At 39.9% G+C, this 19,952-nt stretch overlaps 1 protein-coding gene across 1 annotated transcript in view; it reads right to left on the reverse strand.

The window, feature by feature from the left end:
- LOC116512599 (nardilysin-like) overlaps positions 1 to 17,927 on the reverse strand; it is a 55,436-nt gene extending 37,509 nt beyond the window's left edge. Inside the window, exons 1-8 of the mRNA XM_032223177.1 lie at positions 17,743 to 17,927; positions 16,025 to 16,385; positions 14,302 to 14,383; positions 12,107 to 12,260; positions 9,778 to 9,851; positions 7,134 to 7,229; positions 4,499 to 4,621; positions 1,581 to 1,638 (exon numbers count right to left, since the gene is read on the reverse strand). Of these exons, the coding sequence (XP_032079068.1) occupies positions 1,581 to 1,638; positions 4,499 to 4,621; positions 7,134 to 7,229; positions 9,778 to 9,851; positions 12,107 to 12,260; positions 14,302 to 14,383; positions 16,025 to 16,385; positions 17,743 to 17,927 (1,133 nt within the window). The remainder of the gene's footprint in view (positions 1 to 1,580; positions 1,639 to 4,498; positions 4,622 to 7,133; positions 7,230 to 9,777; positions 9,852 to 12,106; positions 12,261 to 14,301; positions 14,384 to 16,024; positions 16,386 to 17,742) is intronic.
- Between the last annotated feature and the right edge of the window lie 2,025 nt (positions 17,928 to 19,952).

Raw genomic sequence — 19,952 nt, forward strand, 5'->3', positions numbered from 1 at the left:
AGAATCCTCTGCCTGCCAATAAATAGGACACTTTTACTGTATTTTGGTTTGATTTAATTCTCTTTGGGAACCAAACAAATAGTACACTATATTAGTTAATGAATATATTACCATTTGGTTCCTAACCTGCGTTAAATGATTAGTATTCAGGTCAGAAATTCTATTCAAAACTCTGAATTGAATGGATTTTTGAAACTGAATTGGAAGATTAGTTTGAATCAGTGAACTAACTCAGATGTCTCCAAATTCATTTTGATAATTTTGGATACTTTTGCCTATAAACAGAATTGTTTTCCCAGTTCTAAATTCAGAGCTATTAATGAATTCAGAGATATTAATCAAACCATGTCACTGTGATCTGAACATTTTAATTGAATCAAATTAATTTTCTAAATAAATTTAAATTATCAGATTGACCCATTTTCAAAATGGAATTAATGGTTAAAATGTGTGTATTTTTGATATTAAGTTCCAAATATTGTCTGCACTTCTGTTTGAACAAACATCAAAACACACATTCATATAAAATCATTTATGTGTTTTAAACTGGGCAGATAACTAATATTGACCAATAAAGGCAAACTTAAAAGAAATCATGAACCTTCAGTTTCCATAACCTAAAGGTAAAGATTTTCTTGTCCAGTCATGTTCAACTCTAGGGGATGGTGCTCATCTCCATTTCTTGGCCGTGGAGCCAATGTTGTCCAAAGACTTTTTCCAAAGGTGCATGGAACTCTGTTACTTTCCTACAGAAATGGTACCTATCAATCTGGGTTGCAGGCAATATGCCCTGGTACAGGTGTACCGGAGCCTGCCGGAGCATCAGATACCGGTCCGGTCCGGTGCCCCGGAGGACCCGCCCACCTGCCCGAGCTCCTTACCTGTCTTTTAAGGCTTCCGTGCTTCCATGCATGTGCATGGTGCATACAGCGCCTGCGCGATGCTTCCCTGAGCAGCTGGAGCATCGCGGAGGCTCGTGGAGGTGGTAAAACACATGTTCGCTGCCCGCATGTGCGAGCGCACTACACATGCCCATGTGGATGCCGCCGGGCCCATTCCAACCGTACCAGTTGGAACGAGATCTGCAACCCACCACTGTTTCAAACATTTAGGTGGGCAAGAGCTAGAATATGGAAAGGGAGCTCAACCCATTATGTAATGCTCATGTCTTGAACCCAGGTGTCATCTTTTCAGCTGAACCACTGCGCCCCTTCCATAATCTATCTACAAATTTCAAATCTTTAATTCCCCACCCCCTCTTATCCTTCTGTTCTTTTTATCCTTTGGTTTGAAACTTTATAAAACAGAAAATTTCCTATTATTTATAGTCCTACACCATCCATCTTTTTAAAACAGAAGAAGCATCTTATGGTTATACTTATGGAATGTATAGTTATGTTTATGGAAGTTTTATAATTTAACCAGAATACTTCAGTTATTGGGTGAATTAGAAATTTTAAGATTAAGAATAACATTAACAGAGTATATTCTTTCACATTGCTACTTCTAATGGAACATATGGCGTATAAAGAACACTTAGCTCTTCCAGGAAAAAAAAGAAAAGAAAAAGATAAACTCACTTATTTGGGATGTGTGAGAAAATTTCAGTCACCCATTTTTGCAAAGTATCCAGGGTTTCTAATCAGAAGAATATTTAAAAAAGGAAAAGAATCACAACATGTAGAAAATAGAGAGAATAAGGGGGAATTGACAATTATGCTATGAAAATGAACTATATATTGTAAGGTAAAGGTAACGGTTCCCCTCGCACATATGTGCTAGTCGTTTCTGACTCTAAGGGGTGGTGTTCATCTCAGTTTCAAAGCTGAAGAGCCATCTCCGTGGTCATGTGGCCGGCATAACTAAATGCTGAAATTGTACGGAATGCTGTTACCTTCCCACCAAATGTGGTTCCTACTTTTCTACTTGCATGTTTACATACTTTCAAACTGCTAGGTTGGCAGAAGCTGGGACAAGTAATGGAGTCCACCCCATTACCTGGCACTAGGGATTCGAACTGCTGATCTTTCAATCGAGAAGCTAAGCATCTTAGCCACTGAGCCATGTATCAAATTCCTATGCATGTTTCAAAGTCTTCAAATGGCAGCTGTGCATTTAATCAAAGATGGAATTTTCTACAGCTTAGTGACTAACTATGAACCCACAAAAGAAGTACACAATATTCTTCCTTGAAGAACTCTTGAAATCTCTATTCTTGACAGGAACCAGAATCTTTTGACACGGGGACTCTTTTTTCTTTTCTTTTCTTGCAGCAAGGATAAAAAATGTGCATACTAACCACATTTCAGTAGTGCAATTTTTAAATAAAAGGTTAAGGAGAAGAAGGGAATGGGAGACTCAAACAGATAAGTCTCTCCTGTAGTCATTCTTAGTGCTGATAAACCCCTGAAATCTTCCTTCAGATTGGTCTGAGGAACATTGCAATTAAAATTTCACATTTAATTCTCCATGCAAAGCATCACATTTTGGGCAATGATGCTAAACAATCTGGTGGTCCATGCCAGTTGGGATGCCTTACACCCTCCCTCAAGTGTGCTTAAAAGTCACTCCTTACTCAATGCAAAAAACTCCATTTGCTGTATTGATACATTTGCACAGAATTAACCAACCAGTGATTCTTCCAATTAATTCACTAACCATTAGATGTTCTAGTATAATTGTGTGTGGGAAGAAAAGATGCTGCCTAGAGAATGATAAGATAAAGAGGTGGGGGGAGAGAGATCTAAATACCCCATGGGTCAGATATGGCTCCTGGGCCTTGAGTTTGACACTCCTGTTTTAAGGGGTTGGTGATCTTATGAAGTCATTCTGATCTCTGATTATTATTTTAATTTGGGTGAGCCTCAAACAAAGTTATATATGTCAGTGTCCATAGGAACAACCCCCTCCTTTTTTTGCCAAACAACATATGTGTGCCAGATGACCCACCATGTACTGATACAACAATATGAAACTTGCATACAGATTAATATTACATGCTCAATTTTCCAGATTAAAAGCAAAGAGATGGAATTCTATATTGTCTCTCAGTAGCATTAATCATATCTTTGGGAGATGGTAAGCAACAAAATATTTATTTTACTCATTTACTTAGCTGAACCTAGATGTTCTTCTGCCTGCTTACCATGTATCTATCATGTATTTACACACACACACACACACACACACAGTATCTATCTATCTATCTGTCTGTCTGTCTGTCTGTCTGTCTGTCTGTCTGTCTGTCTGTCTGTCTGTCTATCTGTCCGTCCGTCCATCCATCCATCCATCCATCCATCCATCCATCCACCCACCCACCCACCCACCCACCCACCCACCCACCTACCTACCTACCTACCTACCTACCTACCTACCTACCTATCTATCTATCATCAGAGTAAGGTTCTACATTTAGGTAAGAAAAACAAAATGCACAGGTACAGTATAGGAGGTACCTTGCTCAACAATAGTAACTGTGAAAGGGATCTTGGAGTCCTAGTGGACAACCATTTAAATAGGAGCCAGCAGTGTGCAACAGATGCCAAAAAACCCAACACAGATCTAGGCTACATAAACAGAAGGATAGAATCAAGATCACGTGAAGTGTTAATACCACTTTATAATGCCTTGGTAAGGCCGCACTTGGAATACTGCATTCAGTTTTGGTCACCACGATGTAGAAAAGATGAGGAGACTCTAGAAAGAGTGCAGAGAAGAGCAACAAAGATGTTTAGGGGACTGGAGATTAAAACATATGAAGAATGGTTGCAGGAACTGGGTATGTCTAGTTTAATAGAAAGAAGGACTAAGGGAGACATGATAGCAGTGTTCCAATATCTCAGGGGTTGCTACAAAGAAGAGGGAGTCAAACTATTCTCCAAATCATCTGAAGGCAGGACAAGAAGCAATGGGTGGAAACTAATCAAGGAGAGAAGCAACTTAGAAATGAGGAGAAATTTCCTGACAGTTAGAACAATTAATCAGTGGAAAAGTTTGCCTCCAGAAGTTGTGAATGCCCCAACACTGGAAGTCTTTAAGATGTTGGATAGCCATTTGTCTGAAACAATATAGGGTTTCCTGCCTAGGCAGGGGCTTAGACTAGAAGACCTCCAAGGTCCCTTCCAAATCTGCTATTGTATTATTGTATTATCTGTCTGTCTTCTATCTATCTATCTATCTATCTATCTATCTATCTATCTATCTATCTATCTATCTATATCCATCTATCCATCTATCCATCTATCCATCTATCCATCTATCCATCTATCCATCTATCCATCTATCCATCTATCCATCTATCCATCTATCCATCTATCCATCTATCCATCTATCCATCTATCCATCTATCCATCTATCCATCTATCCACCCATCCACCCATCCATGTATCATCCATCCGTCCGTCCATCCATCCATCCATCCATCCATCCATCCATCCATCCATCCATCTATCCATCTATCCATCATCTACAATCTATCATAATTATGCGTAATTTCTACCTCTAGACTGGACAACCAGATTCATGTAGTGAGCCGAGTAGTATCGTTTTCTGAAATCCCTCAGTCTTGCGTAGGTATCAATTCCTTTCTTTTTGGGTGCATATTTCAGTGTCTCTGCATTACCTGTATAATTTATGAAGAGGTTTTCTTATTGATATTAGTATTAATTTTCCTATAGTCTTGTACTTTAGTTCTATATGTTTTCTCTGTGACAATGCAGATTTTGTTTAACTTAAAATAGCCCAATAATACCAACTAAACAGTTTTTAACACATATGTTATCTTCTATGCTTCTATTATACTGCATATGATATTTTTTTAGAGTAAAGAGCAAAAGGGAGATTAGAAGAATGATTTTGGAAAGTTACAAATAGACTAAAGGTGCAGATGGATTTTAAGTAAGATTCTAATATTGCAAAACTGCTCCTGTGGGGGAAAAACTGTTTGTTTGTTTTTTAAATGGTCTTCAAAGCTTGGACACTAATAGTCTTGAAAAATTAACAATTACAATTAAAAGAGAAGAACAGGTATACTTGATTTACTAATACAGAATGGAGCAAAATACTTCAACATTAGGCAGTTTTTTTAAACAAGGAAAAGCCAAACATCTGGGTTCTAGCACCCATGCATGCCTGTCGATCAGCTGGCTGAAGTGCATGCGCTCACCAGTTTTCAGCACTGCTGCACATGTGAACAACAGTTGATCATTGCGGGTGCATGCATGCCAGAAACCCAGAAAACAAACAGGCAAAGCTGTGCATGCCAGGAAACATGGCTTCGTGTGCTACTTCACGTGTCATAAGTTCGCCATCACAATTCTAGGCCATTATTTGACTGGATTAAAAGTCAAGATTGTTAGAAGTAAAAGGAAGGTATGTAATATTGGTTTACTTGATTAAGGTTAAATAGATATGTTGTTATCCATGGTAATCCTTAATGGAGTTTTGCTGAGGACAACTGACAAAGCTTTAATAATTTGTTTATAGATAAAAGATGGGATATTGGAAGAGAAGATTATTTGTTGTCCTTAAGAGAAAGAGATAAGTCAACAAAATTATTTATACTTGTGATGAAGGGAGTAGCCATTTTTTATATATGTTTTCTTTTTCTTTACTATATTTTTATTTTTTTTATTTCTTCACTTTTCTTTCTTTCTTTTCTTTCCTGCACTTTTTTCTTTTTATTCTTTTTCACCTTTTTAATTGTAATTTTAATGAAATTACTATAAAAGAAAAGTGTCACAAAATCAAACAATTGGTTGATTTTGCCCTAGACTTAATAGTAGAGACTTTGGGCCTAGTTTCAGGAAGGCAGATGTTGTGATTGAATTTGGGGACTTCTGCAGAAAGAGGATGTGTTGCAACACTAAGCTAGAGCCTAGCCTTTTCCTCCATTATTTTAACTTAGACCAGATGATAATTGAATGCCAAGCAAATACTTTAAGAACCTGCAATTCAATACCTTGACTACTCTATGACTGGAGCCAAACATAGTTAGACAATTTGTTAATTATGGTTATTTGAAGAAGCCACAATTAGCCAAGTTTTACAAATAAAAGGTCGGAAACATGCTTTAAGAACCAAAATAGCTGAGTTTGTCACATCATGATACAATGAACATGGAATTGTTCTAGGCAATCTATTTTTCCAATCTATATTAACATCATGACTTCAAGATTTATCATAACTTTGGGGATTACCACAGGGGTGGGTTCCGGCAGTCATTACTGCTGGTTTGGTCATGTGCATGCTGTGTGCGCACTTGATGCATGCTGCATGCACATGCACAGTGCAAAAAAATGTTTCTGGGCAGTGAAAAACAAGATGGCAGCGCCTACGGCATCGCTGGGAGAACTAGTTCAGAGGTGTGGCAGACCTGGGTCTCTGCACGTTCCAGCGACGCAGGCAACCAAACCACTACCGGTTCGGCCAAACTGATCCAAACCGGTAGGAACCCACCACTGGATTACCACCTTTTTAAGCCTACAGGAGTGAGAGGCAAAACTATATCTAAATCTTAAATCCAGCACTTCATCTACATGGGTTGTTCCTTATTCAAAACTAAATCACTCAAAAGCTAAAAGAAGACTAAAAGTAGTTTTGCCTTCTATGGACTAATGTAAAACAAATATATTGACCTGATTAATGTAGAGATAATCTATTTGGATTCAGAGGAATACATAAGAGGAGAGTTTCACATAATTTTACCATCGATTCTCTGCTCACCAAAACTGTGAGCGCACCCCTTCTGCGCATGGCCTTTCGTGCATGCGCTTTACTCATGCATGTTGCTTGTATGTATGCATGCATCTTAGAAAGCATGGCTAAGTGGGACAGCATAGAGCCGGGGTGGTGGGCAGGCAGATAGTCACTACCAGTTTGCCTGAATCGGACTGAACCAGCTGAATACCACTACTGGAATACACGTTTCTACAATTTGATAAACCACATCAAATTTAACAATGTCTTGTAGAACACAAGATCATTGTGGCATACAAAGTTTATGTCATGAAGCTTGTTTGAAGAATGACATACCCACAACTTTTAAAAGTAAAGAAAATATATTACATAAAGTTTCTTTCAAATACAAGCTCCATTAAAGCCCATCTGCTTCCATCTCAGTATACTTCACTTACCCCAAAAGAATTTTCTCATAGGATGTCCCGGTTTTGCAAGACTTCCAAGCAGGAGTTCTCTTCTGTTAGCATCAGAGGGTTTTGCAATCTGATATTCTGTTTATTTTAAAGTACACATTAGACATAAGAACTTAAGTAAAGAATTCCAGTGATATGATCACTTGGACAAGGCGAAGAGCATAGTGCACACATACATGAAGCAGCAATGAAAAGTGTCATATTCATTCGACACATGCACTGGATTTCTAGTTTTGTTGCAGAAATATCATGGGCTCCATCGGGGATTGCTAGTTCTTTAGAGAATGAATATTCCTGATAAGCTCTGCCTATTTATCAATGGTAATAAAGCCAGAATCTCAATTAAAAATAGGATAAATGGAAGTTCTGTTGCGAGAGTTAGGGTTAGGGTAAGGGTTACGGTTACCATATTACCATACAACCATGACATACATATATGCGGACGATACGCAATTGTATCTGTCCGCCCCGTGCCAACTCAATGAAGCAGTGGATGTGATGAACCAGGGTCTTGAGGCCGTTAAGAACTGGATGAGTGCTAACAAACTGGTACTCAACCCGGACAAGACCGAGTGGCTGTTGTGTTTCCCTCCCAACAATTTGGCTAATGTTCCATCTATCAGGCTGGGGGGTCAAATTTTATACCCCTCAGATAGGGTTCGTAACTTAGGAGTCCTCCTGGATCCACAGCTGACCTTCGACCATCATCTGTCGGCTGTGACCAGGGGGGCATTTGCCCAGGTCCGCCTGGTCCGCCAGTTACGACCCTACCTGAATCGGGAGGCTCTCACAACAGTCACTCGAGCCCTTGTGATCTCTAGGCTGGAATACTGCAATGTGCTCTACATGGGGCTGCCCTTGAAGTGCATCCGGTGGCTGCAGTTAGTCCAGAATGCGGCCACACGAGTGATAGTGGGCGCACCGCGGTTCGCCCACATAACACCCATCCTCCGCGAGCTGCACTGGCTACCTGTTGATCTCCGGATGCACTTCAGGGTCCTGTTGACCACCTTTAAAGCCCTTCATGGTAGTGGATCTGAGTACTTGAGAGACCGCCTTCTGTCGATTACCTCCCTCCGACCGATAAGATCGCACAGACTGGGCCTCCTCCGAATCCCATCTGCCAGTCAATGCCGACTGGCGACTACACGGAGGAGAGCCTTTTCTGTTGCAGCTCCGACCCTGTGGAACGATCTCCCCGTCGAGATACGCACCCTCACCACCGTCCAGGCCTTCCGCGCAGCCCTTAAGACCTGGCTATCCCAACAGGCCTGGGGATAAGTCTTCGATTTGCCCCACCCGAGTGTGAATGTTGAATGCAAGTTGTGCTTTTTATTACCTTATTTATTTTGTGCACATATTGTTTGTTTTGAATTTCACCCCCCCCCTAATGATTGTAAGCCGCCCTGAGTCCCCTCAGGGAAAAGGGCAGCCTATAAATCCAAATAAACTAAACTAAACTAAACTGGTGGGAAGAGAGAGAGGTCCTTGATTGCCTGGTGGTTCTAATGGAAACATAAAATAATCTTCCTTCGGGATATCTCATTATTAGTATTTATTTCTATACCTTAGCGCTTTCCACTGCTCTAGGCTTGAGATTAATATAATGGTGTATCAAAAACTGGATTCCAAAACCAAATTTAGAACTTCACAGGCTAAGGAATGATCACTCAGAGCTGCAGCGAGGTTGAGAGTAAAAAAAGTGGCCAGGTTCATCATGAGGTCTCCAAGGAGGCCACCAGAGTTTAGGCTGGTTCACATCTTCCTTTCTTCTTTGCTACCTTCGTTCTTAACCCTGTGCACAGGAGTGGGCTGCTATGGGTTCGCCCGGGTTTGGGAGAACCCATAGCTAACGTTATGGCTGGTTTGGAGAACCTCCAAATCCCACCCATGGCTGGCCCCTCCCACCCTTCCCCATTTTTTTAAAAAAGGCATGAATAGCCTTTAGGGGGCTTGCAGAGTGCTCATGAGGGGTGACCCCCCAAATGAGCAAAAAACAGTCTGTTTTTCACAAAAACGGGCCCGTTTTTGGTCAACTTTGTTTGCATGCATAGCGTTTAGGAGACTTATAGAGTACTCCTGGGGGCTGGGGGGGGCAAAATTGAGGAAAAAAACCAGCACGTTTTTCACTCATTTCTGCCCTCCCCAGCTGCCAGGAACTCTCTGAAAGCCTTCTACAGACTCTACACAGCCATTTTGGTGAAGGGGGTGGGCTTCGGGAGGCAGAAAATGCTGTATTCAGTGTATAAGATGCACCCAGATTTTCAGACTCTTTTTTGAGGGAAAAAGGTGCATCTTATACTCCCCAAATACGGTATTTTTTCTCAAAACTGTGCACGTGCACGCAGCAAAGCACACAATCACTGAACTGGTTGTTAAACTGGTAGGATCCCACCACTCACTAAAACGTATTGCCTACAGTCCAGTGCAAAGTATTTGTAATGCAACTGATTTAAAGAGATTGAATTTAAAATATACTGTATACTTTTTCTATAATTTTTTGGGATGAGACAGCTCATCCAAATTTCACAAACACAAATGCCTCAAAAAAATAAGGTGAGATAGTTTTCCGCCCTCCAAGAATTGAAAAAATATAAGCAGTGAATAACCCATTCATTAGTTTTACCACTATCCACAGCTTCAACTTCACGGTCAATAGCATCTTTAATCATCAGAGGATGAATGAAGAACTGTGCCCATCTACAAATAAAGTAGAAGAGAAATACAGGTGTTTGCTATTGAGCCTTGAAATATGTGGAATAATAATGACCTATTTCCACAAAAATGCTTATGAACTAATGTTATGGCAAAACAAAATTTGATTTTTTAAACCACGATTTCATTTTTTATTACATCTAGGCAAGATAAAGATTTATTTTTCTGTAATTACCGGTACTTGGAGGGAATAAACACACAAACAATCAAACAAACACTGTATTTGAATGTATAATTATATCTCCGGAAAGCCTGGATTTTTCATGGCTTCCCAAATTTCAATGAAATGCTATTAAAGTAAAGGTAAATGTTTTCCTCACACATATATATGCTAGTCATTCCTGACTCTAGGGGGCGGTGCTCATCTCTGTTTCAAAGCTGAAGAGCCAACTCTGTCTGAAGATGTCTCCATGGTCATGTGGCCGGCATGACTAAACACCAAAGGTGCATGAAACTCTGTTACCTTCCCACCAAAGTGGTCCCCATTTTTTAACTTGCATTTTTTTTTAATAAAACACATTTTTATGAAACATTTTTACCTTTAAAAACAGGAAAAAATGCAACAACAAAAAAGAAAGAGCAAGACAAACATAACAATATAAAAAATAGTTATACAGCCTTCTGTATCGACATACATGTTTAGCCTTTGAAGTTCTCCAGTCTCCATTGCCTTCCTATCAGTTTTAACCTCTGTAATAATGTAATAGTTGTACTAACAATTATAAGGACATTAATTGTTTCTATCATGGTGTATTTACATTGTGATAATACATTTATGTTTGATAGTAATTAGTAATTTTGATTAATTTTTATTCAGTACTAGTTTGGAAAATACAAAAACAAAGACTTCTATTTCCTCTTTTGGCTTCTGTTTTCTAGCCACTTATAAATTTTCCATGGCTTCCAAATTTCAATTAAATGCTATTAAGATAAAAGTAAAGGTTCCCCTCACACATATGTGCTAGTCATTTCTGACTCTAGGGGGCAGTGCTCATCTCTGTTTCAAAGCCGAAGAGCTAGCACTTTCAGAAGATGTCTCCATGGTCATGTGACCAGCATGACTAAATGCTAAAGGTGCACGGAACGCTGTTACCTTCCCACCAAAGGTGGTGCCTATTTTTCTACTTGTATTTTTACATCCTTTTGAACTACTAGGTTGGCAGAAGCTGGGACAAATAACGGGAGCTCACTCCGTTACACAGCACTAGGGATTTGAACCGCTGAACTGATTGACAAACCTTTCTGATTGGACAAGCTTAACAGCCACTGAGCCAACGGGAGCTCACTCTGTTACACAGCGCTAGGGACTCGAACTGCCGAATTGATTTCTGTTCTTTCCATCTTCCTCTAAGATTTCCTTCAATTAGAAAGAATTTTTTTAAATTTTCTTCTAGCAATTAAAGTCTGAATGGCCAAAAGTTAAAAATGATGGTATCTGGACTCAGCAATAGCTGCAAGACCTCTGCTGACCCAAATCTTAAGCAGAGCACACAAATCAGTTACTGCCTGGTGATCTGCAATAAATTATATTTATGAATATGGTTAATTTAGAACAGTGCTTCCCAGACCTGGATAAATTACCCAAAATTGGGTAAAAGTGTTTTTTCTTTGCGTAATTACACACAACCCAAAATATCGCAACGGGGATATTTAAATTGACCTATAGATTGCCTTGTATGCTAAAATATATTTTAAAATCTCCAAAAATAATTCCTATTAAGATGAAAATGAATCACATTATGGTAATTTTTGAAATGAGAAAAAGTTATTTCAGTGATATTTTTATAATGCAAGTAGTCCTCAAGTTACAACTGTTCATTCAGTGACAATTTGAAGTTACGACCAGAGATGGTATTCTTCCGGTTTGCCCCAGGTCAAGCGAACCGGTAGTGGTGGTGGTGGGAGACTACACCTACCCACCCAGATATCATCATGGATGCTCTGAGCATGCGCCGAAGGTTCGGTGCATGCACAGAAGTGGCGTACATGCTCCCAGTTCTGAACCTGTAGCAAAGGTAAGAGGATTTCATGTCTGCTTACGACTGTGCTGAAGGAAGGGATTTACGATCAGTCCAGAAACTCTGATAAGATTTTCTAATAAACAATTTGAGGTAATGAAGGAGGAATCTGGGAAGCACCGATCTAGAATGTACAAGGTATAGAGTGACTGTAGTCTTCAAATGGTCATTGTACTGATGGACCTCTTAAGTCTTTTAGCTCATTTTGCACTCCTAAGTTACCTTTCAAGAGCATCTTTGAAATATTTCTTTTGGATATCAAACTGGAAAATAGTTCGTTCCGTGTCAGTCGAAGCATTGTCTGACCCTCCATGCTTCTTTAAGAACGTATCAAATCCATTTTCATCTGGATATTTCTGGCTACCCATGAACACCACTAGGAGAAAGCAATCAGATAAATTGGCTGTGATCAGATACAGGCACAGATTTCAGTCTATTATCACTCATGTTCACTGATATCATGTGGTGCAATGGCTCCATACAGTAGCTCTAAAGGGAGAGGGGGGAGACAAATCCTTACTTAGGGCTACATCAATTAGATTTGCCAGATTAAAAATAGGAGATGATTCCAGAAAATTGGGGTTGTTGCTGAAAAAGCTCTGCTTGATAGGTGAACTAGTGGCTATATATTTATGTGGCTGTAATCATCCTCTTTTAACGACCCCATAATCTCTTGCAGGGTGGAACCTAGGCAACTGAATGGACCTGAATGTTTACTGGCCCGATGCCCTTCCTGTTGCCAATGTGGAATTTTTTTTCCCAGTAGATATATTCTCAGTGTGCCCAGAGAGAGAAATATCTGCCGCTACCTAGGATGAAACTCACAGCCTCCTGATTGTGAGGCATGAGCTCCATCTCTAGGCCACTGCACCACTCATCTCTATGGCTGTAATGATCTTACTGAAATGTGTCAACCAGGTTTGAACTGCTGATATTGTCCAGACCCTTTTGGACCTCCTGCCTGCCTCTGCCCCATGCCACTGGCTAACTGATGTCACTGGCTACTGTGTATAGGAAAGTGTTGATGTGGTTTTCAGTTTCTAACTATCAATTTCCAATGGAAGATAATGTATGTAGCTCTGGGTAGAACTGTGGCGTCCTTGCTGCTCTTTGAGCTTAGTTGTTTTCTCATAGACATTTCATTACCTTACTAGGTAATACCTTCAGTTCCAGAAGGGAGTGGGATTAGCCCTCTGTTTACGTACAGTAACTTGCTCTGTCAGTGTTGGTGGCAGTCAGGGGTGGATTCCGGCAGGCACTACTGCCAGTTCGCTCATGTGCGCTTTGCATGTGCGTGCTTGGTGCATGTTGCACACATATGCACAGTACAATCAAAATGGTTCTGTGCATGCACAGAACTGAAATACAAAATGGCAGCATCTATGGTGCCACCCGGAGAACTAGTTTGGGGGTGTGGCAGGCCTGGGTCGCTGCCGGTTCCAGTGACCCAAGCCGTCAAACCACTACCGGTTTGGCTGAACCAGTCCAAACCGGTAGGAACCTTCCAGTGGTGGTGGTGGTGTTTTCTCCTTGGTAGTTCCTTGTTTAGGCTGCTGTTTATTATTTAATTATTTGACTAGTTTAATTCCTGTTTATCTGAGTGTTGATTGTTGGCAAAGAAATGCTCTGGTCTTTTTTTGAACCCTTTCTAGCTTCTTTATTATCTGTTTTGAATAGTGTGCAAATGTTGTTTATCTCTATGTGCTTGTAGAAGCCATTAACATCTGCAAGAGAGTATCCAAACTCAGAGAGTAGCACAGTATCAATTTCCCACAGTGTTGTGCTATTCTTGGCCGCTGTGGAACATTGAAAAGAGAAATAGATTTCCATACTTATCCAGTACCAGTAGTTCAATTAGATTGCGATTTGGGGAATCGACAAGGAAGTACTTCACTTTCATATCCAGCTTTGTTTTTGCTCCTTTCCTTGGAACATCTTATAAATGTTAATGTCTACGGAGACTCTTCGTCATTCAAGTCATGGTTTCCCCAAAGCTGCTTTTTCAAGAAGCAACTGGAGTTTCTTTGTTTTTCCTTGAAGGCATTTTGCTTCTTGTCCAAGAAACCTCTGAAGTTCTGAAGAAGCATCTTGGATGAGAAGTGAAATGTCTTCAAGGAAAAATAAAGTTGCCTCTTGAAAAAGCACCTTTGGGACCTACAATGCAAATAGACTTCTGGAAAGGTATTGATTTATCTGCCTTGTTTATTTTTTTATTGCTTCCCGTTACTTTAAAAAAAAACACATAGTTTGACTGATTTTAAAATAAAGCTAAGAGCAGTTTAAGTCTGTAAAAGAAAATATTTAAATAGTACTAAGGATGTCAACATAATTTGGTATTGAAAGCTACACATTCCACAGGAAGAGACGGAATGTCTCTTTGTTAATTGTTCAGTAGATAGACTTGAGGTTTTACATACTATGCTCCAAAAAATGAGCTAATCCAGGTAAATCATCAGGGTCACAGAAACTCCCAACACCAATAGCCAGGGCAGCTGCAGCCTGCAATCAAAATAGAAAGGAGAAACAGTGGGAAATCATTACAAGACAAAGCCAAAGAACACAGCCTTCTTCCAGCATGAAAGGAATCCTACTTCTGTCAAAATTCTATTCCATTCCCAACTGCAAGCATTGTCCCTAAGAAAGCAAGCAGATACAATCGCTGTTATGTTTCGCTCTTAAAATGTTCCTTGCGGGCAAACATGTGTAATGCACGCAGCAAAATGAGCCCTTCAAATCCTGCATTCAGGCTGCTTCAAATAATCCCATTTGCTTCTGGCTCTGTGGTAAAATAATACCTTAGCTTTTTAAAATTATTACAAAGTTGTAACTGAGGAATGCTGATTATCATTTTATTCGTTTTGACAGCAGCATTACAGCCTCTGGCCCATGGGTTGCAGATGTACTCTCCAAGGCCATTTTTGAAGTCATCAAGGCATCAGAGTTCCCCTACCCAGACCCTTGCTTTTTTTCAAAAAATTTCTATTATAAAGAAAAAATAGGTGTATTAAGCTTATCCAGGGCTTAACACATACATTACTTTTAAATTTATTTGGAACAAGCACCAAATAGTCACGTTTAGAGTCTATATAACATCTTTGCCAGGGGTGGGTTCTGGCTTCTTCTACTGCCGGTTTGCTCAGGTATGCGCTTCGGGTGTGCATGTACTTGATATGCATTTTGGGTGTGTGCATGCTTGATGTGCGCTACACGCACATGCACAGTAGGTTAAAAAAAATGATTCTGCGTTTCAGGGGCATCACCGGCCAAGTTACTACCTACTCGGCTGAACCGGTCCGAACCGGTAGGAACTCACCTCTGATCATTGCCATTTGAGCTCTTAGTCTTCAAAATGTGTTAACTATGACATAATTAGGGTGTACCTACCAGCTAGAAAACTATGCATTGCTCACTGTGATATAACATAATTAATTCAAGCTACCGTCTCAACAACAGTGCTCATTCTGAGGTGAAAATGGGTTTACAGCAGTGGTGGGTTGCAGGCGGTATGCCTCGATATGGGCGTACTGGAGCCTGCCCGGAGCACTGGATACCGTTCTGGTACGGTGCTCCGGAGGGCCCACCTGCCTGCCTGAGCACATGTGCGCACACGCCGCACAGGTCCATGTGGGCGATGCTGGGCCCGTTCCAACTGTACCGGTTGCAACGGGATCCGAAACCCACCACTGGTTTACAGATAGTGCTTGCTTAATGACCATAATGGGGACTGGGAACTCCATTGCTAAGTTCATTAAGTGAGACATCAAGTGACTGTGCTGGACTTACAATGTCACTTTCCCCCCACAGTCATTAATTGAGATATCACATGACCAAGATTTGCAGTTTCGCTGCTGGATTCTTCATTAACTCTGCTTGTCAGACGTTGGCTGTGAAGCACCCAAATGGAGATCTTGTGGCTGCAACAATCTTAAAAAGGCTGCTGGTTGTAAAGCAGCTAAATCTTGACTACATGATCATGGGGACATTATGGCAGCTATGAGTGTGATAACCAGTTGTACAGTTACTTTTTCAAATACTGTTGTAACTTTGAATGGTTGCGAAACACAGACGTCATTACTTATCTATTTCATTTAATACTACACTTCATCAATTGACAAGTAGCTAAGCTATTTTATAACATACCTGCTTTTCTGTACTGCCCATCTTATTTTCATCTTCTTGTTTCACCAATTCTTCATATATTTCAGGGTCATCATGATCTTCCCTCACCTCAGGATCAACTTCGACAATACTATCACTTCCAAAACCACCACTTCCTTCACTTCCAACTTCACCATCCAGAGATCCATCCTCAGATTCCTTGATATTCCGATCATTTCTCTCAATTTCTCGAATTTTTGTAGCAAGATTTTCTTCCTCATCTGTTCCAGATGATATTAGGAGATCCTCTAGTTCAGTGTCCGATTCATCAGAAGAAGTGCAATCATCAATGGTCCAGTCAGAAATCAACAGCACATTCATGCCATTTTTTAAATTGATGTACCTGTAAAAATAATGACCGAGCTGTGTTGTATGTCTATGTGCAGTATAAACAGGCATCGTTCTAGGCAGCTATTCTCATAACCCCTGCGAATATATTTGAAATATATTTTATGGTGTATTTAGTAAGAACTGTCCGTTACATCGAGGGACTCAAAATACCCATTTCTCAGGTCTGTACAGAGAGAATGAATGTTGTGAATAAATATCTTTTGACTGGTGAATGGTGAATCAGACAAAATGTCTTGTATTACAGAATTTCTTTCCAAAAGAAACAGGCTCTTTCATGCATGCATGCTCTTTTAAGCATTTTGCCTTAAAGAACAATAGAAAATTAAGTCAATTCCTTCTGGCTTCCCTATTTTTCACACCAGGGCCACAAAAGTGGGTGAAGTGATAGTTCATATTGATTATTATGTATCAGCATACAGATTAATTGGTCAAGGAAATTATTATTTTAATTCTCAATCTTATATCTATTTCTTATTGTTTAAAAAAAACCTTTTTCCAATTAAAAGAAAGCCTGGAGTGTGATGTCTAAGAACCAAATTGATGGTATGATAATATCTCTAACACTATCAAACAACCACATCTGCCTATCCCAGGTCCTTGGGAAGGACTCGATAGGTGGATAAAAATGTCAAATCCAGTCTGAACATCTGGCTAACTATGCAGTGAACAACTATTAATAATAATAATTGTGAAAACTTTCAACCTCATGGTGATAGTAGTCACATGTCAAGTGGTCTTTTGAAGGCAACAATAATAATGATGCTGATGCTGGTTTGGAAGAAAACAAGTTGTCCATGCCAACTTCTTCTTCTTGTGCCATATCCATCATCGGATGTTGGTGATCATGTTGGCAATCCTATTTTTATCAACAGCCCCAGAAAAAGTGCTTGAGTTTTATCCAAACCAGTCCCTTAAATTTTGAAGCCATTATGTTTTTCTTCTGCCTGGACCTTGTTTGCCTTCAATCTTTCCTTGGAGGATTAAGTGAAGTATGCTGTATTTTTCTGGGTGTTGCCTCACATATCCAAAATGTTCTAACTTTCACTTTTTTATGGTTTTGATGATTTCCCTTGGCTTTCCCAGGCAGCTTATCACCTCCTCATTTCCGATTTTGTCAACCCAACTTATAAGTAACAGCTGCCTGTAAATCCACCTTTCAAATGCTTCTAGTCCAGTGTTTCTCAATCTTGGCGACTTTAAGTCCTGTGGACTTCAACTCCCAGAATTCCCCAGCCAGCTATGGAGGACTTAAAGTCACCAAGGTTGAGAAACACTGTTCTAGTCTCTTCAAGTGGCTTTCTGTCAGAGACCAACTCTCCACTCCATACCTACTGTCATCCCATAATTACCTGTATTCCTTATGGTCACTGGGAGATTTTACGATATCTGGGTCTCCCTCATTTTTCTTGGCTCGACGCTTCCGAAATTCCTCTGCACGTTGGGACCTTTCATTACGGCATCTCTGTGGCCTCTGCTGCTGTGAGCGTATAACTGGACAATTTTCTGTTCCTTTGGTTCTAGTCTCCCCCGACATTCTGGAGCCTCCAAGATGATCTTCAAAGAGCTGGCCAGCTGACCTACTTGTCTACTAACTATATAGCTCAGTCCAAACCAAATAAGTATCCCATCCATCAGCTAGCTCCCTTTTTATCTCTTCCTTCTCATTGGCTGACTAGAAGCTTTAGAAATAATATATGTTTATGACATCAGTGAAGAAGAAAACCAGGATTCCATGAGAGTTATTAAAGAGGGAAGAAAGGACATAAGAAACCCAGAAAGCAGTATATTGGACTTCTAGTTTTGGTTGTAGGCTAGATGTCAATCAAAGAGTTAGGGCATGCACAAATAGTAAAGGTAGGCTTTTATTAGAAACTTACTTTGAAGAATGAAAGTTGATGGTTAATGCATTTTGAAATTATCCAAGTCTTATGAAATATGAACCTGGACAGACATTTGTTTGATGGTATAGGGTCTCCTGCTTGAGCAGGGGGTTGGACTAGAAGACCTCCAAGATCCTTTTCAACTCTATTATTTTATATTCTGTTTTCTACAAGCTCTGATGCATCTTCCTGCCCACATTGAGCTTAATGAGCTACTTAGAGTTAAATAATTATAAGTAGTAGCAAAAAGCTTCTTTCTCACGGGGCAAATTAGGAATTGGGAGGGGGGATAAAGAAAACTAATATAAAATATAATCTGATCATTATTTTTGAATTTTTAATGTTCTGGCTGGGAAAAGAACTGAACTTTTTCAGTTATTTCATAAGTTCCAATGAAAATCTGCCATTTGTATATTAATGTTGGGGAATATGCCAGCTTGGATAAGCATAGTTGACCTATACATTTGTTCTACAATTAATTTAAACTGAATCTGTGCCATTTCGCAGGAGATAGGAGATTGTATGTTTTATAACATTTCTATATATAATGGTGTTTTAGCATTTGCTGGTTCCTTCGGGATCTGTTACAACTCTTGAGCAGCTGTATTTTTGTAGCGGCCCAAGGTGGCTGAAGTTTGAATGATAACAACAACAATCTGGATAGTGAATGTCTCAGAATCTGGAGACAACAAAATAGGAAAGAATGAAGATAGCAAAATACACAGACCCGCTAACAGTGGCAAAATAAAGCAAAGTTATACCAATAGGAATAGGGACTTTGGCTGCAGTCCCAAAATAAGTGGAGTATCACCATCAGTCAATTGCAAAAGGTGGCTTTACTCAAAATAGCTTTACATCCTGCGAGGATATCTATAACACCATCAAACAGACACATCTGCCTATCCCAGGTCCTTGGAAAGGACTTCATAGGTAGTCAGCAATGCCAAATTCAATCTGAACATCTGGCTGACTGTGCAACGAACTATAATTACATTTTTTCTTTGAGTTTTTAAAAATTAATTAGGTAAAACCAACAACAAAAATATACATGGATAAAGCTAGATAGATGATAGATAGATAGATAGATAGATAGATAGATAGATAGATAGATAGATAGATAGATAGATAGACAGACAGACAGACAGACAGACAGACAGACAGACAGAACATACATGCATACACATAGACATACACATAAATACACAAACATACAGATAACTTTATCAGTAAGCTTAATCTTAGACCTCTAAGCAAGGTTTACAGTAATGCTGGATCTCCTTCCTTACACAAGCAGGATCACCAACATCTTACTTCATGTAACCTTCCAAGCTTTGAGCTCCAACAACCCAAGCTGTATTCCCCACTTCCACATATGGATGTGGAGGGTTTGCAGTGCAACTTGCTACCATGATTGGGGCTATTGTAAAAAGTGCCTGAAGGCCAACTGCCAGTGGACATTCCAGTCTTGCTCTTTCTTCCAGAAGAATCATCCTTTTCCAGAAGTGTGTCTTCCAAAAGATGAAGATAAAGAGATTTGTGATGTTCTGGATATCACCCAGCATCGAACTCAGCTTGAGATCTAGGAGAAAAACATTTGGGGGGAAATTGGAATGCAGAGTTTTACACATTCTTGCTACAAAGTAAGGGAAGAGGTGGAAAGAGCCCTAGATTCCTCCCAT

This window comes from Thamnophis elegans, chromosome 8, assembly GCF_009769535.1.
Source record: "Thamnophis elegans isolate rThaEle1 chromosome 8, rThaEle1.pri, whole genome shotgun sequence".
Classification (NCBI taxonomy): domain Eukaryota; kingdom Metazoa; phylum Chordata; class Lepidosauria; order Squamata; family Colubridae; genus Thamnophis; species Thamnophis elegans.